The sequence below is a fragment of the Trachurus japonicus genome, chromosome 18, assembly GCF_045865225.1.
Source record: "Trachurus japonicus isolate A0001 chromosome 18, Traja_1.0".
Taxonomy (NCBI): Eukaryota; Metazoa; Chordata; class Actinopteri; order Carangiformes; family Carangidae; genus Trachurus; species Trachurus japonicus.
This window is the reverse complement of record NC_140924.1, coordinates 28,709,958-28,723,636: the sequence shown is the minus strand read 5'-3', so window position 1 is coordinate 28,723,636 and position 13,679 is coordinate 28,709,958. Positions and strand designations below refer to the sequence as shown.

Genomic DNA, 13,679 nt, shown 5'->3' with positions numbered 1-13,679 from the left:
TGCATAATACAGTGATCACTGCTACAGACAGCTGTATTAGAAGTGGTTAAATGGGTCAAATGAATTGAGATCAGGATGGAAAAAAACAAGATTCAAAGTGTTGAACATGACACTGGCTCAGTTGTTTTTTTTGTTGTTTTTTACTTTATACCTGAACATAGATACAGTTTAATACAGTATACACAGAGAGTTCAGTCACAGACTTGGATGTGATAGGTGAAAAGTAAATCAATATTTTAGTCTAGGTCAGTAATTGTAATGAGGAAGGTGTTGCATATCAACCCAACTGCTGATCAGCACCTGTTGGGTGATGCATTTACAGCTTGATCCATTGACCCTAATTGGTCCAAAATAAACCAATGATACAGCTTTAATCTTGCAACAGGGTTTGAAACATTTGAGATATGTTAGAGTGACTGTTGTACAGTTAAAGCTTGTAGCCCTTATTAAAAACCATGTCCAAACTGTTCAGCTTTGCCCACAATGCAAAAGCTGAACCATCTTTGAGACATGAATGTAGGTTCATAAATCCACAGTTTGTAATAATGCCACGGTGTTCAAATACCAAAGTACAATTTCAGTGAGTAGTTCAGTCTTTTCACCACTAGGTGGTGCACGATCACTGGAGAAACATCTGCAGTCCAGATAAATACCATACATGAACGTTGAAATATGATTTAAACGAGGTATCATGATTTATAAAGGGAAAGGCAACATTATTTATGTTTAGCATCATACATGAGTGAGTCTCACTCTAGGTAGTTTACTGGAGTCTCTCCACATAATAATTTGAAATGACTCCTCAGACAAGTTTGAACGGTACCTGCTTGTCTCTCTGCACTACACATTTGTACTTGGCCTTCAGCATACATTTGGTTTCACACAAGGGTTACCAGAATATTTCCTGGGGCAGGAAATTCCTGTGACAGCATTAATGTGACATGACAAACTCTCCACTGAAGCCAGACAAATTTCTTTTCCATGCAGAGAGTGGCACCCTACCATTGAGCAGAATATAGAATCTGTTAAGGACTTTCATGATTTTCTAGGCGCTAATAAAAGTATAAATCCTGAATGTTTGGATTTTGAGGCCTTCTATGAAATCAAACCTCCTGTTCTTCCCCAAATATTTGGGCCCCACTCCCAAAGTACCGTTTTTTTTTTTCTCAGATTATCATTCTTGGAATCAGTTATTTCTGTGTTTTCAAATCCTCGACTCCACTTCCTGCTCCTCCTCAGTTAGACAGGAAGTCTATGGAAGCCCGGACGGAGCGGTTAGACATGACGTCAACGGCTGTGACTTTGATCTCGGTGTCTCCGAACTGCATGGTGGCTCTGATCTCCCTCCTCTCCGGGGCTGCTCCTCCTCCTCCTCCGGCCCCGGCTCCCCCCACCGCTCCCGGTAGTGGTAAAGGTTCCGGCAGGTCTAACGTTATCGTCCCGCATTTCCTGACGCCGGGGTCGGAGATGTACGTGACGTCGTCCGTCACGCTGCAGTAGATGTTGATGATGATTTTCCGCTGGCCCAGGCGAGCGGGGGTGTAGCTGCGCCTCACCACCTCGCCCAGGGCCACCGACTGGTCCACGAAGACGAAACGGTCGAGGATGTCGGTGCACCACTCTCGGCCGTCCTTGATAAGGAGTTTATCTCGAGGGTGGCGCCCTTCCACAAACCGGTTCAACACACCAACGCCGTAGGTCAAGGGGCAACGGCGAACTCGGACCTGTTAGGAAGAGATTGTTAGATGGTGTGTTGAAGAGCTACAGTACTCCTGCTCTAGCTAAGCTAATCCGGGGCCCTCACCACGGTGGGGTCCAACCCAAAGAGCACGGCACCCTTCAGGATGGTCAGTCCAACGTCATGGGGGATGATGATACGACACGTCCGGCCCAGGGCCTTCTGGACGGCTTTCTGCAGCATGGGTGACTCTGCAAAGCCTCCGACCAGGAAGAGGAAGCGAACACCACGCACCTCTGGCTTTGCCATCAGCTCCTCTGTAGAGGGAGATGGAGGAAAGAAGATGTTCACTTTGTTGGACTTTATACGAGCAAAGTGTTTGGGTTCATGTGGAAAGAAAACACAGTGGTACAGTCGGTGTACTACGATTCTGAAAGTTTCATGACTTGAGGGAATATTGATTTCTACTTCCAGTCTATCGGCTACACTTGGTATTCTTTCAGTTCTTTTGGCCCCATGTGTAGTGAAAACCAGCAAGGCTACAGTAAATGCTGGAGAACCAGTCCATGGTTTTGGATATACCGCTGGAATGTGACTGATTTAAAACAGACACTCTCAATTTTCTGCCATCTGTCTGGACAAGCCTCAAAGAAATGAGGTCACTCTCAACTAGAACATGATACTTTCTAAAACCATTATGACCAAGGCTTGTTATATTTGTCAAAGCTGTAAATAAGAACTGCACTTCACTGTATTTGTGTCCTTTCCTATCATTTACACACACATTTACCAACGAACAAGACAGTTCTGCTTTTACTGTGGCTTTGGACAGAAAACAAATACTGTACCCTCCTCTGTAACTTAAAGCTGCACTGATCCACCTTTTTTTTTCAATTAAAGATGTTAATTGTTAGCTTTTACTACTGTTGGGCCTTGGTGACTCTGGACATCGTTGTATTTACAAGAGCTTGTGAGCAGTGCTGTATCTTCGGGGCAGATTGGAGGCTACAGTGAGTCACTGATGAAAAGTGATGGGGGGGGGGGTAAACAGCTAAATGCTAACACAGGCTAACACAGGCTATGTAGCAATGGCTCCTTTAACCCTGTATGAAAGGACTTTGGTGTTAAAATAATTAAGTGTCATGATGAATCTTCCCTTATCTTTATTTCTTTTCTTTTCTTTTCTTTTCTTTTTTATTTAATTTTAATTTTAATTTTGTTATTTACCTTGCACAAGGTAGCTATGTGATTATTTATTGTTTGTTATTATTTCTTTACTGTGTTTCAATTATTTGTTAGGTCAAGGTGAGGTCATGTTATAAAGCCTTTCGGGTTTCAGACCTCACCTGCACTTTTTTTTTCTTTTCGTATCTTTCTCACTAGTAAGAGAGATAAGTAAATGTTTTGTTCTATTTCATATGTGCAAATAAATAAAGTCTAAAAAAAATAATGGCACAATTTCAACAACAAAAGCCCTAAAATCCAACTCTACGCGACACGGCCAACACCACACAGCAGTAAGACTAGTAGCAGGGAGCTGTAAGTATGACGAACTGCACAGCTTCTTTTATGTTTTAAACCAAAATGTTGGCATGTCTTTCATAAACTCTGTCATGAATCATGAAGTTTTCATTTTGAGGTGGTGTTGGTTCTTGTGTGTTTCTCACCAATGTGTTTGACGATATTGACGATGGTGGGCTGGAAGAGCTCGTTCATGGCCTCCTGTGTCAGTCGCAGCATCCCCTGGGACGACCACTTCACTATGTTCATACTGACACACACACACAGAGGACAGATGGACAAAATCACTCCATTGTTAAAACCTTTGGCTCACACACTCATCTATCATCACTCCAGTGGACACACACACACACACACACATACAAACACACACCACATTCCTTCAGCCAACACTCACTTGCTCCTCCTCAGGGCGGCCTCCACGCTCTGTCCTCGGTGCCTCTTGTAGTAATCAATGAAAGAGAAGGGCAGGGAGATGTTGAGGGCGTTGGCCCTGCCCGGCGCCGCCGTCCGCTTCCTCGCCTCGAATGCGATGGTGAGGTCCACCCAGGCCGCCGGACGCTTGGCTTTGAAGCTCTGGATGAAGTCCTCGCCAAAGATCTGACACAGCATGGCTTCGAAGGCCAGATCTACGCCGACGGCCCCGTATGGACCGCCTGGGACAGAGACAGAGACAGAGAGAGAGAGAGAGCACAGCTTTGGGAACTGCTGTAAATGTTGTGTTTGAAAACATCTTAAAGTCCCCCTAAAGAGGCATTTTAAAATTTGTAAAAATGCTCTGCTATGGCTATTTTTTGATTAAAATTGCTTTCCCACAAAAAAGTTGTTTAAAAAAGCTCCCAAATAGGCTAAAAACAGGTTACTACTACTATTACTCCCTCATTGAAAAATCAAGATTCTATGAATATTCATGAGTATGCAAATGCATCATGACCATAGACTGTAAAAAGAATGGACGTAGCATCCGTGACGTCACCCATTGGTTTTGGGGAGTCGTTCTTGTGACTCAAATATGGCGGCCTGAACAGGGCCATGTTGGATTGGCCGGCCGAGAACCCGCCCACTGGCCTCAAAGCAGTCTCCGGACTGCTCTGGACCTGTCACTCAACGTTTCCGTGCCCTAATTGGCCAGAGTTTTAACCTAATAACAGTAAAACTGTAGAGTTAAAAAAAAATTCACCCCCTCAGAGTGTGTGCGGGGGTAGAAACTATCGATTGAGACCAAAAAACGTTCTGACACCAGGCTAACATGTTTATTGAGGATGTAAAGTCGGCGATTTTAACATGGGGGTCTATGGAGAATGCTCCCTTCTGACACCAGCCCCCAGAGGCAGCCGAGGGGATTGCAGTTTTTTGAACGCGGAAGTGAGCTTCACTTCTCAGACCGACAACTGCCCCCTTGGTCATGACTCGCGCCCGCCCACCGCCACCGTGTTGCTAAGTAATGGCGGTGCACGTTAACGGGGCAGGAGAGACGGAGGAGCGAAGTCAAAACACAAGCTTTGTACCCTGGTCTCCCACTTTCAAGGCAGTGACTAAACCTCTGGGCCACGGCAACTCCTGATAACATGCTTGAACATCTAGCTGTGTAAGTAGATCACATCACAGTGAACAACAAATGAGATGCTAAACAAATTTGATTGTGACGTATTAATCTCGACTGTTTGCTGAAAAACTGAATCCAACTTTTTCAGACTCTGGCTTTGAAACTGCATTTTCAAATCTAAAATACTCAGTTGTGGCTGCACTGGCAACTTTGCTGCTGAAATGTGTTGTAGCAGAACCCAAACACTACATTGACATGTTAATAATTTCAAAAAGTCAATTTTTGGTTTAGGCGGACTTTAAAGAAACCGTACCTGAAGCCTTGTAGAGCTCCTTCAGCGTTCCCTGCGGCTGCTCGATCTGATGGACAGTCAGGTCAACTGTTCCTCCTCCGCAGTCTGCAACAATATACCTGTCACCTACACACAGAGGGCACAAATACACACTGTGGTATTTAATAAAGTCTGTTGATCTTGATAAAGCTAATCAGTTTAAAGGCATTGCCAAGGTTAAAGTATCTTCATTTCTGTGGAATGTTTCCTGTGTGTGTGTGTGTGTGTGTGTGTTTCTCCTGAAACTCTTTGACCAGCGGAGTCTCGCAATATAAACAACCTTCAGGCATCAGTAATTACTGCACTCCCTCTGTGAGTGTGTGTTTGTGTATGATATGATCAGCAGCACAGGCTGGTCTGACCCTGGTACAGCCGACCACACCCTGAGCAGATGAGTGCAAAACATACTGTAGGAGAGCAACACATAGGATATAAAAGTGAGTGAGAAAAATAAAGACTGTGAGGAATAAATGAACAAATACAAAAGATACAAAGAGGGATGAGAGAAGAAAGTGGAAGAGAAGAGGAATAAAACAGGACTTCTACTGCTTTCATTTATTTGCAGTGCAGAGGCAGAGAGTCCCATGGGCTGGGTCCTTCCTGTGTGTGTGTGTGGACAGGAAAGGGAGCAGAAAGGGTCAGCAGGGACGCGTGGCTCTTCAGATTTTTGTCATGTATTCAGGAGAAAGAAAAGACTGTGTGCAAACGCAGCAAACAGACAAGATGAGTTTGATTGTCTCTTGTCAGGAACTTCTCATCTCTGAGGGGAAATGTTATGGTTGTGAAATTGTTGTGTTTGGTTGTGCAGAACGTGACTGAGTAAATGTTATTACTTGAAATAGATTTTATTGTATGACAATTTCACAGGCTTTTCTTGTAAAAATCAACTTTCTCAAAAGATTATGACTTCATTCTCTTATGGAGCCTTATGACAGGAGCACTGGGGAGTCTTTTCCAGAGCTTTCAACCAAAATGTAATGTATTCTCATTGCTCAGATGCCATGGAGGTTGAAAATCTTTGGAAAAGTGGACCCTGAGTTGCTTTAGTTTTATAAGAGCTTTAGCTAGAGGTCTGGTTGATCTTTTTTTTTTGCAGGAGCCAATCAGAGCCAGTTGCTGCTCTGTGTGTTGAATCTTATTTTGAAGCAGCACCCTGCCTACACATCTCTAGATTACAGGAAGCCATGTTTGATTTAAAGCAATACTGGAACGGAAACAAATTTTAGAATTGATTTTGCTTAATTTAAAGATCCAGGTATCAAGTCACCAGTGAAACCCAGAATGACAAATATACTTAATACATCCTTAAAAAGTGTTAGTTTATTACTAACCTACTTTTACTTATTATAAAATTGTATACATTTTAGTGAAATACTCCATGATAACACTGTTCTGTATGACTCTGCCATAAAGTAAAGTGTGGTGTGTTGGTTATGATGTGTTTAAGGCATAAGGCAAGATGCAACTGGCTGTTTAACAAAAATGTGGATTGTTTTTTGAACGCATCAGTGGTCACTGTAGATCAGGGGTCAAAGTGACCAGAACAAAGTTGATAAAAACCCAGTGAATGAGGGAGAAAGAGGAGGTGATGCACAGGGAGGAAATGTGAACGGAGGCGTGTCAGCCTGGTGGGGTTAAAGGTCAAAGTCATCAGTATCTCCGACATGTGGGGTCTCTCTGTTTCTCTTACACACATGCACACGCACACACACGACCTTACCAGTCTGCAGCTCTGACCACAGCTCTCCGGTTCCACTCTCCACCAGGAAGGTCCTGCTGTGTCTGGATCGCCTCAGCTGCTCCCGCGCTGCAATAGACACACACAGAGACACACACACTTGGCTAAATACACACAGGTGCACAACATTTTCAGATAAGATCTTTGTTGCACGCACACCAACATGCTAGATCATTTACTTATGTCATTTAATTAGATTACACTTTCAGATGTACTTCATTTCTGTATTTTCATGGGGAATGAAAAAGTTGATTATCCACAGATTTTTCAATGAAAACACATGTCCGCTCCCATTGATAGAAGACGTACAAAAGGAATCACATGGACAACAAATGCTTTATTTCCAACAGGGACGTGAGATGATTAATATTGGTTGCATTAGGTATGGATTTGGAGCTGGGAGGCTATTAGCTTAGCTTAGCATAAAGACTACAAAGACTCCACTGATAACGGAGGATACAACTCCTATAGCGAGCCAGGCTAACTGTTTCCTCCTGCCTGTTCCAGCTCTGAATTTAAAGTGGCTTTAATCAATATTTAAGATTAATAATGGATCACAGGTTATTCACTCAGAGGTTAGTTTGGACCCAAAACACAACTCTATGTTGTTCTTTGCTTGCTTCGTGTGGAAAAACCCAAGTATTTGCCAACAAGTTTCCTATTATTGATTTAAGTGTTGCAATGTTGTGTTTACTGCCCCCAAGTGGCCAAAAAATCAGCAGCAGTGGATTCAAAGCCAACATCAGGATAATATCTTGAAAGAAAGTGACCTCATTTGCTATACTGTCACATTTTCTACTCAAACTAAAATGATTAAAATCAAGTGAGCATAAAGTGAAATCGTATCTATGCATCTTTCTTTCCTTTTCTATTTCTCTGTCTTTCAGCTTCGGCTTCAGGGGCACAGTGAGGATTTCTGGGCCCCTGGGGCACAAGTGGGACATTCAAGACCCCCTGAAATATTGCGTTGGAACTGCTTTTCAAAATGAAACAATTTCATGGAGTCTCTCCAGCTTTGGGCCCTCAGAGACATCTCCACCTTTCACCACCTCCCACTGCTTTGACTGCACGGGGGGGGGGTTCTGTATAAACAATCGAGCGTTGGACGCTTTAGGTTGTGTTTAACATTCAATGCACACACTAGCTTAAACAAAAACAGAAACATCCTCACTTTCATCCTAATGAGGATCAGTGCTTTTCTTTCACACTGTATACTGTATAATAAGGTTTAAACAAGTTTCATAACCCAGAGGGTCGTGACACTATATGCAGCGTATAGTACAAAGACTCTTTCAATCCAAGTAAAACAAGAGAAGCATACCAAAATGAGAGTCACAGTGTTTTTGCATGACAAGAGTAATTTGTTGGAAATGAAGAACACTTTCGACTGGCAGGTTAAGGGTATGGAGGGAGGCCAGCAAAAGCAGAACCAGTCAAACACTTCTGACAGAAATACAGAACATACCTGACAGTCTGTTTGACAGAGCAGATACACAAATATGACCATATACATGCAAGGGAACGCATGAGATGAGACGTAATGGGTTTAAGATGAGAAATAAATTCAGATCAAAGGAGTGACAGGAAGAAAGAAAGAAAGAAAGAAAGAAAGAAAGAAAGAAAGAAAGAACGAGAGACAGAAAGAAAAGAAAGAACTGCTGTAAAAATTATGTATTTGACTTGAAAACAAGTTCTCTCACAGTTGTGTTAAAGCCCCAAATGACGTATGTGTGTGTCTGTGTGTGTGCACATTGTAAATGAAGCTGAACTAAGAACACCACAATCACACAGACCTTGATTTCATGTGTGTGTGTGTGTGTGTGTGTGTGTGTATGAGTGCGTATGCGTATGCGTATGCGTGTTTGTACGGGGGTGATGAATGGAACGCGAGTCTGGAAACCATTTACATGAAACAGCAGAAAAGAAAATGTATGTGTGTGTGTTTGTGAGCATGGGTGTACGTGTACGTGTGCATGTGTGTGTGTGTGTGTATGTGTGTGTGATTTTTTTAATGGCTCCCAGTGCTATCTTTGGAGAAGCAATGAGGTGGAAGAAAAGCTAAAGATAGTAAAAACCATGACCATGATGCCAAGCGTGTGTGTATGCAAACATGTCCGCAGGAGTGTATGCGTATTTGCGTGTGTATTTGTGTGTGTTACAACCTGGCAAAAGAAACGTTGAGGGGGAGAAACAGAAAGATGGAGGGAAAAGAAAGAAAGAGAAATGAAAATGAGTGAAGGAGAGAGAGAGAATGACAGGCCAGGAGCGGGTGAGATCATGGTCTCACTGCACCTTGTTCCAATTACAATATCCTGTGTTTAGTGTGTGTCTTTGCGTGTGAATGTCTTTGTGTGTGTGTGTGTGTGTGTGTGTCAGTGGCTGCATATGTATAAGTGGGCCTGTGCAGGGGATTTTGGACGGCATGTTCGCTCGCTGAATTATGCATCGGTCTCCTTTTTCACAGCCTGAAATCGCTCTTTGTTCCTTCGCTGCAGCGTTTTGCAGGGAGCTCAATTGTTTCCATGCAGCTTCACTGTACACCAATAACAATACATCTCAAAGCATATAATGCATTCCTATAATACCACAATACAGAAATATGCATTAAAGGGATAGTTCAACATTTTGGCAAATTGGCCATTGCCATAATCCCTATAGTTTTAGCAGTAGGTTCGTTACCTTTGTTTGTCGGTGTAAGCTATTTTTAGAACGGCGGAGCAGAGCCGTGAGCTGCTCAGAGCTACGCTATGGAGGCTAATGGGATTTCTTGGTTTCCCTCATCAAACTCATCAAATACACAATCCAACAACTCCAAAATGCTCTGGTGGACAAGTTGTGACCTGCACATTCACCACGCTATGAGATAATAATGGAACGTTAGACAAGGCAAGGCAAGGCAATTTTATTTGTATAGCCCGTTTTTTACAAACAGTTTGTCTCAAGTTACAAGGCAGTTACAAGACGTTGTTGTTTTCGAGGTAAATACAGATACTGCTTGATGAAAAACTGTCCCTGAAGGCAACGCGCATCAGCAGTTTTGCACGAATTTCCCTCTAAAACGGCTTCGTCTCGTAACGTTCCGTTGTTATCTCATAGCGTGGTGAATGTGCAGGTCACAACTTGTCCACCAGAGCGTTTTGGAGTTGTTGGATTGTGTATTTAAAGGAGTCATCACCTGGTTTTTTATGTATCCAATCCCCCTTTAATTGCTTTGAATCAGTTCTTAAAACTTATTGGAAACATTTTTTTAAAAAAAATTCAAACATAGAGCTTGTTCTGACACTTTTTCATATGGCAACTTTCTCTCGTGAGAGTAGGCGCGAGGTTTTGACTGGTCCGGATGTTCAATGTATTAATATGTAATGAGGCGCGCATTGATTGGACGCAGGGAGGACAGAGCCGGAATGGTGGCTGGCCCTGTGGGCTACATGCAGGCTGTATTGGAAACCGCATACCTATGCTGCTCTGTCATGTACCGTAACCATGTTATAACTTCATAAAATAAAACAAAATTGTATCGGTTCATTGTAAAACATGTATTTATTGATGCAAATGTGGTGATTTCTGTACGTAGGCTACAAAGCCCCGGTGCATGCTGCTGCTCTGTGTGAAGCTTCACTTTTCATTCGAACAAACTAATACGACTGCCACAATTGTTAGATTTCATCAGTGAGACAAACGTTTATCACCTAAAAAGAATTTAACCAGTCGGCGGTAAACCTCTACAAACCTGCGGGTAAGTTAATTAACGACCGTTTCCTCCGCGGGCATGACAACGTAGTTTGACCGGTTAACGAGCAGCTGCAGGCGGGTTGCTGACGAGTCACTCTCCGCTCCTCTGCCTCGCTGGGGCTTCACTTCTCCCAACGCGAAGCAAACTTCTAAGCCGTCATTTGGATAAACTAACCGCACATTGTGGATCTAAACCCTTACTTTCTCGCATGAACAAATATTAAAACTTAATAAATTAACGACCCTTTCCTCCGGCGGCACGACGACGTTGTTATCGGCCGGCTAAACGAGCACTGCAGGCGGGTTGAGGAGTCACTCCTCCTCCTCTCCTCTGGTGCTGGCTGCAGCTGGCTGCACCTCACTTCTCCCAACGCGGAGCTAACTTCTAAACAGCCGTCATTCGGATAAACTAACCGCACATTGGGGATCTAAACCCTTACTTTCTCGCATGAAAAAATATTAAAACTTAATAAATTAACGATAGTTTCTTTCGGCGGCATGACGATGTCGTTCGGCCAGGTAAACGAGCGCTGCAGGCGGGTTGAGGAGTCACTCCTCCGCTCCTCTGGTGCTGGCTGCAGCTGGCTGCACCTCACTTCTCCCAACGCGGAGAAAACTTTAAACAGCCGTCATCCGGATAAACTAACCGCACATTGGGGATCTAAACCCTTACTTTCTCGCATGAAAAATTATTAAAACTTAATAAAGTGACAAAATAACAGCGCTACAGTGGGAAATAAAACAACCCGTAATGGCGGCGCGGCAGAAGTCGGGGTGGTGGAAGAGAGGTGTGTTTATGAAAGCAGGCGCCACGGTGACGTCACCGTAGGCGCAGAATCAAAATCTCGTAATGTTGAGGTGCGCAGCCTCATGAGCTACTCTGGCTTAAACAAAGAGCCCAAACGAAAAAACTCAGCCACTTTCAAACCCCAGGTTTTCAGGCAAGTTTCCACTGAGGTCCAACACCAGTATACATGTTCTAACAAGGAAAAATGCGATTTCCGGGTGATGACTCCTTTAATGAGTTTGATGAGGGAAACCAAGAAATCCCATTAGCCTCCGTAGCGTAGCTCTGAGCAGCTCACGGCTCTGCTCCGCTGATCTAAAAATAGCTTGCACTGACAAATGAAGGTAACGAACCTACTGCTATGACTATAGCGATAATGGCAATGGGCCAATTTGCCAAAATGTTGAACTATCCCTTTAATGGTCTCAACAGAATTCCTTTCCTTATGCATCATCACAAAACTAATACAAGTATATAGTTGAAACCAACTTGAGCTATATTTAAGCAATATATCACGACAGGCCGTGGTATATGCTCATTATACCACAGCTAAGGGGCGTTGTTCGGCCCGACGCGAAGCAACCAATCAGATCGCCGTTTCCTTTCCGTTTTATAATGATGTTTTACCTCTGCTACCTATTCAAACACTGGAGACAGACTCAGTACTTTTTTACACAACGTAAAGTTAATTGAATAGTATCTTTGCTATAGACAGTATTGACCTTGGTAGTGAATGACTGGTTAGTCAGAATGTGAAATCCTCCCCCTCTTTATCCCACTGTGCATGTTTTCCTCACATCACACATATGGCCTGTCGAAAGTCATATGTGTCTGTGTGCAACCACACACACACACACACACACACACACACTGCAAAGTCATCTGAGGCAAAACCACGAGCAGTATCTGAGGTCAGATCTTTACCCTCAGCTCTCTTTCTTTCTCTCTCTCTGACTCTCTGACACACACACATACACACACACACACACACACGCACGCACGCACACACGCACGCATGCACGCATGCACGCACACACACAGATTTGTCCTGTTCAAAAGACCACAATCCCCAAGTGGAATCAAACAACAACATTTCCAGGAACACAGTGTGGTTTCATGCTTATGCTAATGACAAAGTCTACAAAAAGAGACACACACTTTCTCTCTCTCTCTCTCTCTCTCTCTCTCTCTCTCTCTCTACCTTGTCTGAAGCTGGAGTCGAAGGGCCGGGTCCCATCCGGGTCGAGGCCGTTGGTGATTGGCTGCAGGCTGAGGTCGATCACTTGGTGGAGGCGGAGCTTGCGGCAGTAAATGGAAGCAGCCTCTGGTTCCAGAGCGATGAGGAGCTGCTCGGGACAGTCAGGGGACACCAGACCAGCCTGAAGAGAAGAAAGACACGTTTACAAGCAGAGTTTTTACTGCCCTGTTATTCTCTCTCTCTTTTATATAGAGACACTGAGAAAACTGACCAAGAGAAAAAGTTAGTCATACAAGAAAATGCTTCCACCATGACTTGAGCATTTTTGTTGGTTTTGTAATAAAAGCTCTTTGTTGAGTTTGTTCTGAAAGGTCTCAAGTCCTTGAGGAGAACTCAAACCACAGGTCTTGACAGTTCAATCTGAACTGTAACTGAGCTGTGGGTTGTTGTCAGTCAAACCTGTTTCGTGGAACGATGTTTTTGACCAAGTTCTGTCTTAAGGCGGTCAAGTCATTCCACTTTATTGCACATAACTTTTTTTTTATTGATTGGAGTGCTACAACTTCTTTAGTTGTACAGTTTTATTGAGTTACTAACTTACTAGTAATGCCTGGTGTAAATTTATGTGAATAGATGGAAATATGTTGAATTTACAGTTCAGTAATATGTGACATGTTGTATGTGTATGTTCTTTCTATTCTCAACTCAACTCAACTCAAAGTTTATTTCTATAGCACATTTAAAAACAACCTTGGTTGCCCAAAGTGCTACACAACATACAGGTGCTAGCAGTATAAATTCTATCTTTAGTTAAGAAAAAAAAGATGTTTACAAGTTAGTAATAGCAAAGAGAAAGACAAAAAGTAGTTAAAGCAGTAGTACAGATGTTTTCCAGTCTACATTATACCATAGATTATTGTGATTAAGAATCCTGTCAAATGTAAACTGACATTATTTATGATGATGAGGTTGGGATGGAGGGCAGGACGAGGTTCAGAGGTTAACAAAGAATGATGAGGAGGAGACAATAATAAGAGAAGAAGACTAATGGGAAAAAAAGACACAAGCTGAAGGACAGCTGGACAACATAAACATGGAGGAGTACAGGGTGGAAAAGAGAGAAACTGATGTGAGATACTAATATTTCT

General features: G+C 43.1%; 1 protein-coding gene across 1 annotated transcript in view; it reads right to left on the bottom strand.

The window, feature by feature from the left end:
- Positions 1-1,193: 1,193 nt before the first annotated feature.
- hspa12b (heat shock protein family A (Hsp70) member 12B) overlaps positions 1,194-13,679 on the bottom strand; it is a 20,315-nt gene continuing 7,829 nt past the window's right edge. Inside the window, exons 9-15 of the mRNA XM_085759471.1 lie at positions 12,535-12,712; positions 6,797-6,883; positions 5,059-5,163; positions 3,597-3,855; positions 3,346-3,449; positions 1,805-1,995; positions 1,194-1,724 (exon numbers count right to left, since the gene is read on the bottom strand). Of these exons, the coding sequence (XP_085615597.1) occupies positions 1,236-1,724; positions 1,805-1,995; positions 3,346-3,449; positions 3,597-3,855; positions 5,059-5,163; positions 6,797-6,883; positions 12,535-12,712 (1,413 nt within the window). The 3' untranslated portion in view covers positions 1,194-1,235. The remainder of the gene's footprint in view (positions 1,725-1,804; positions 1,996-3,345; positions 3,450-3,596; positions 3,856-5,058; positions 5,164-6,796; positions 6,884-12,534; positions 12,713-13,679) is intronic.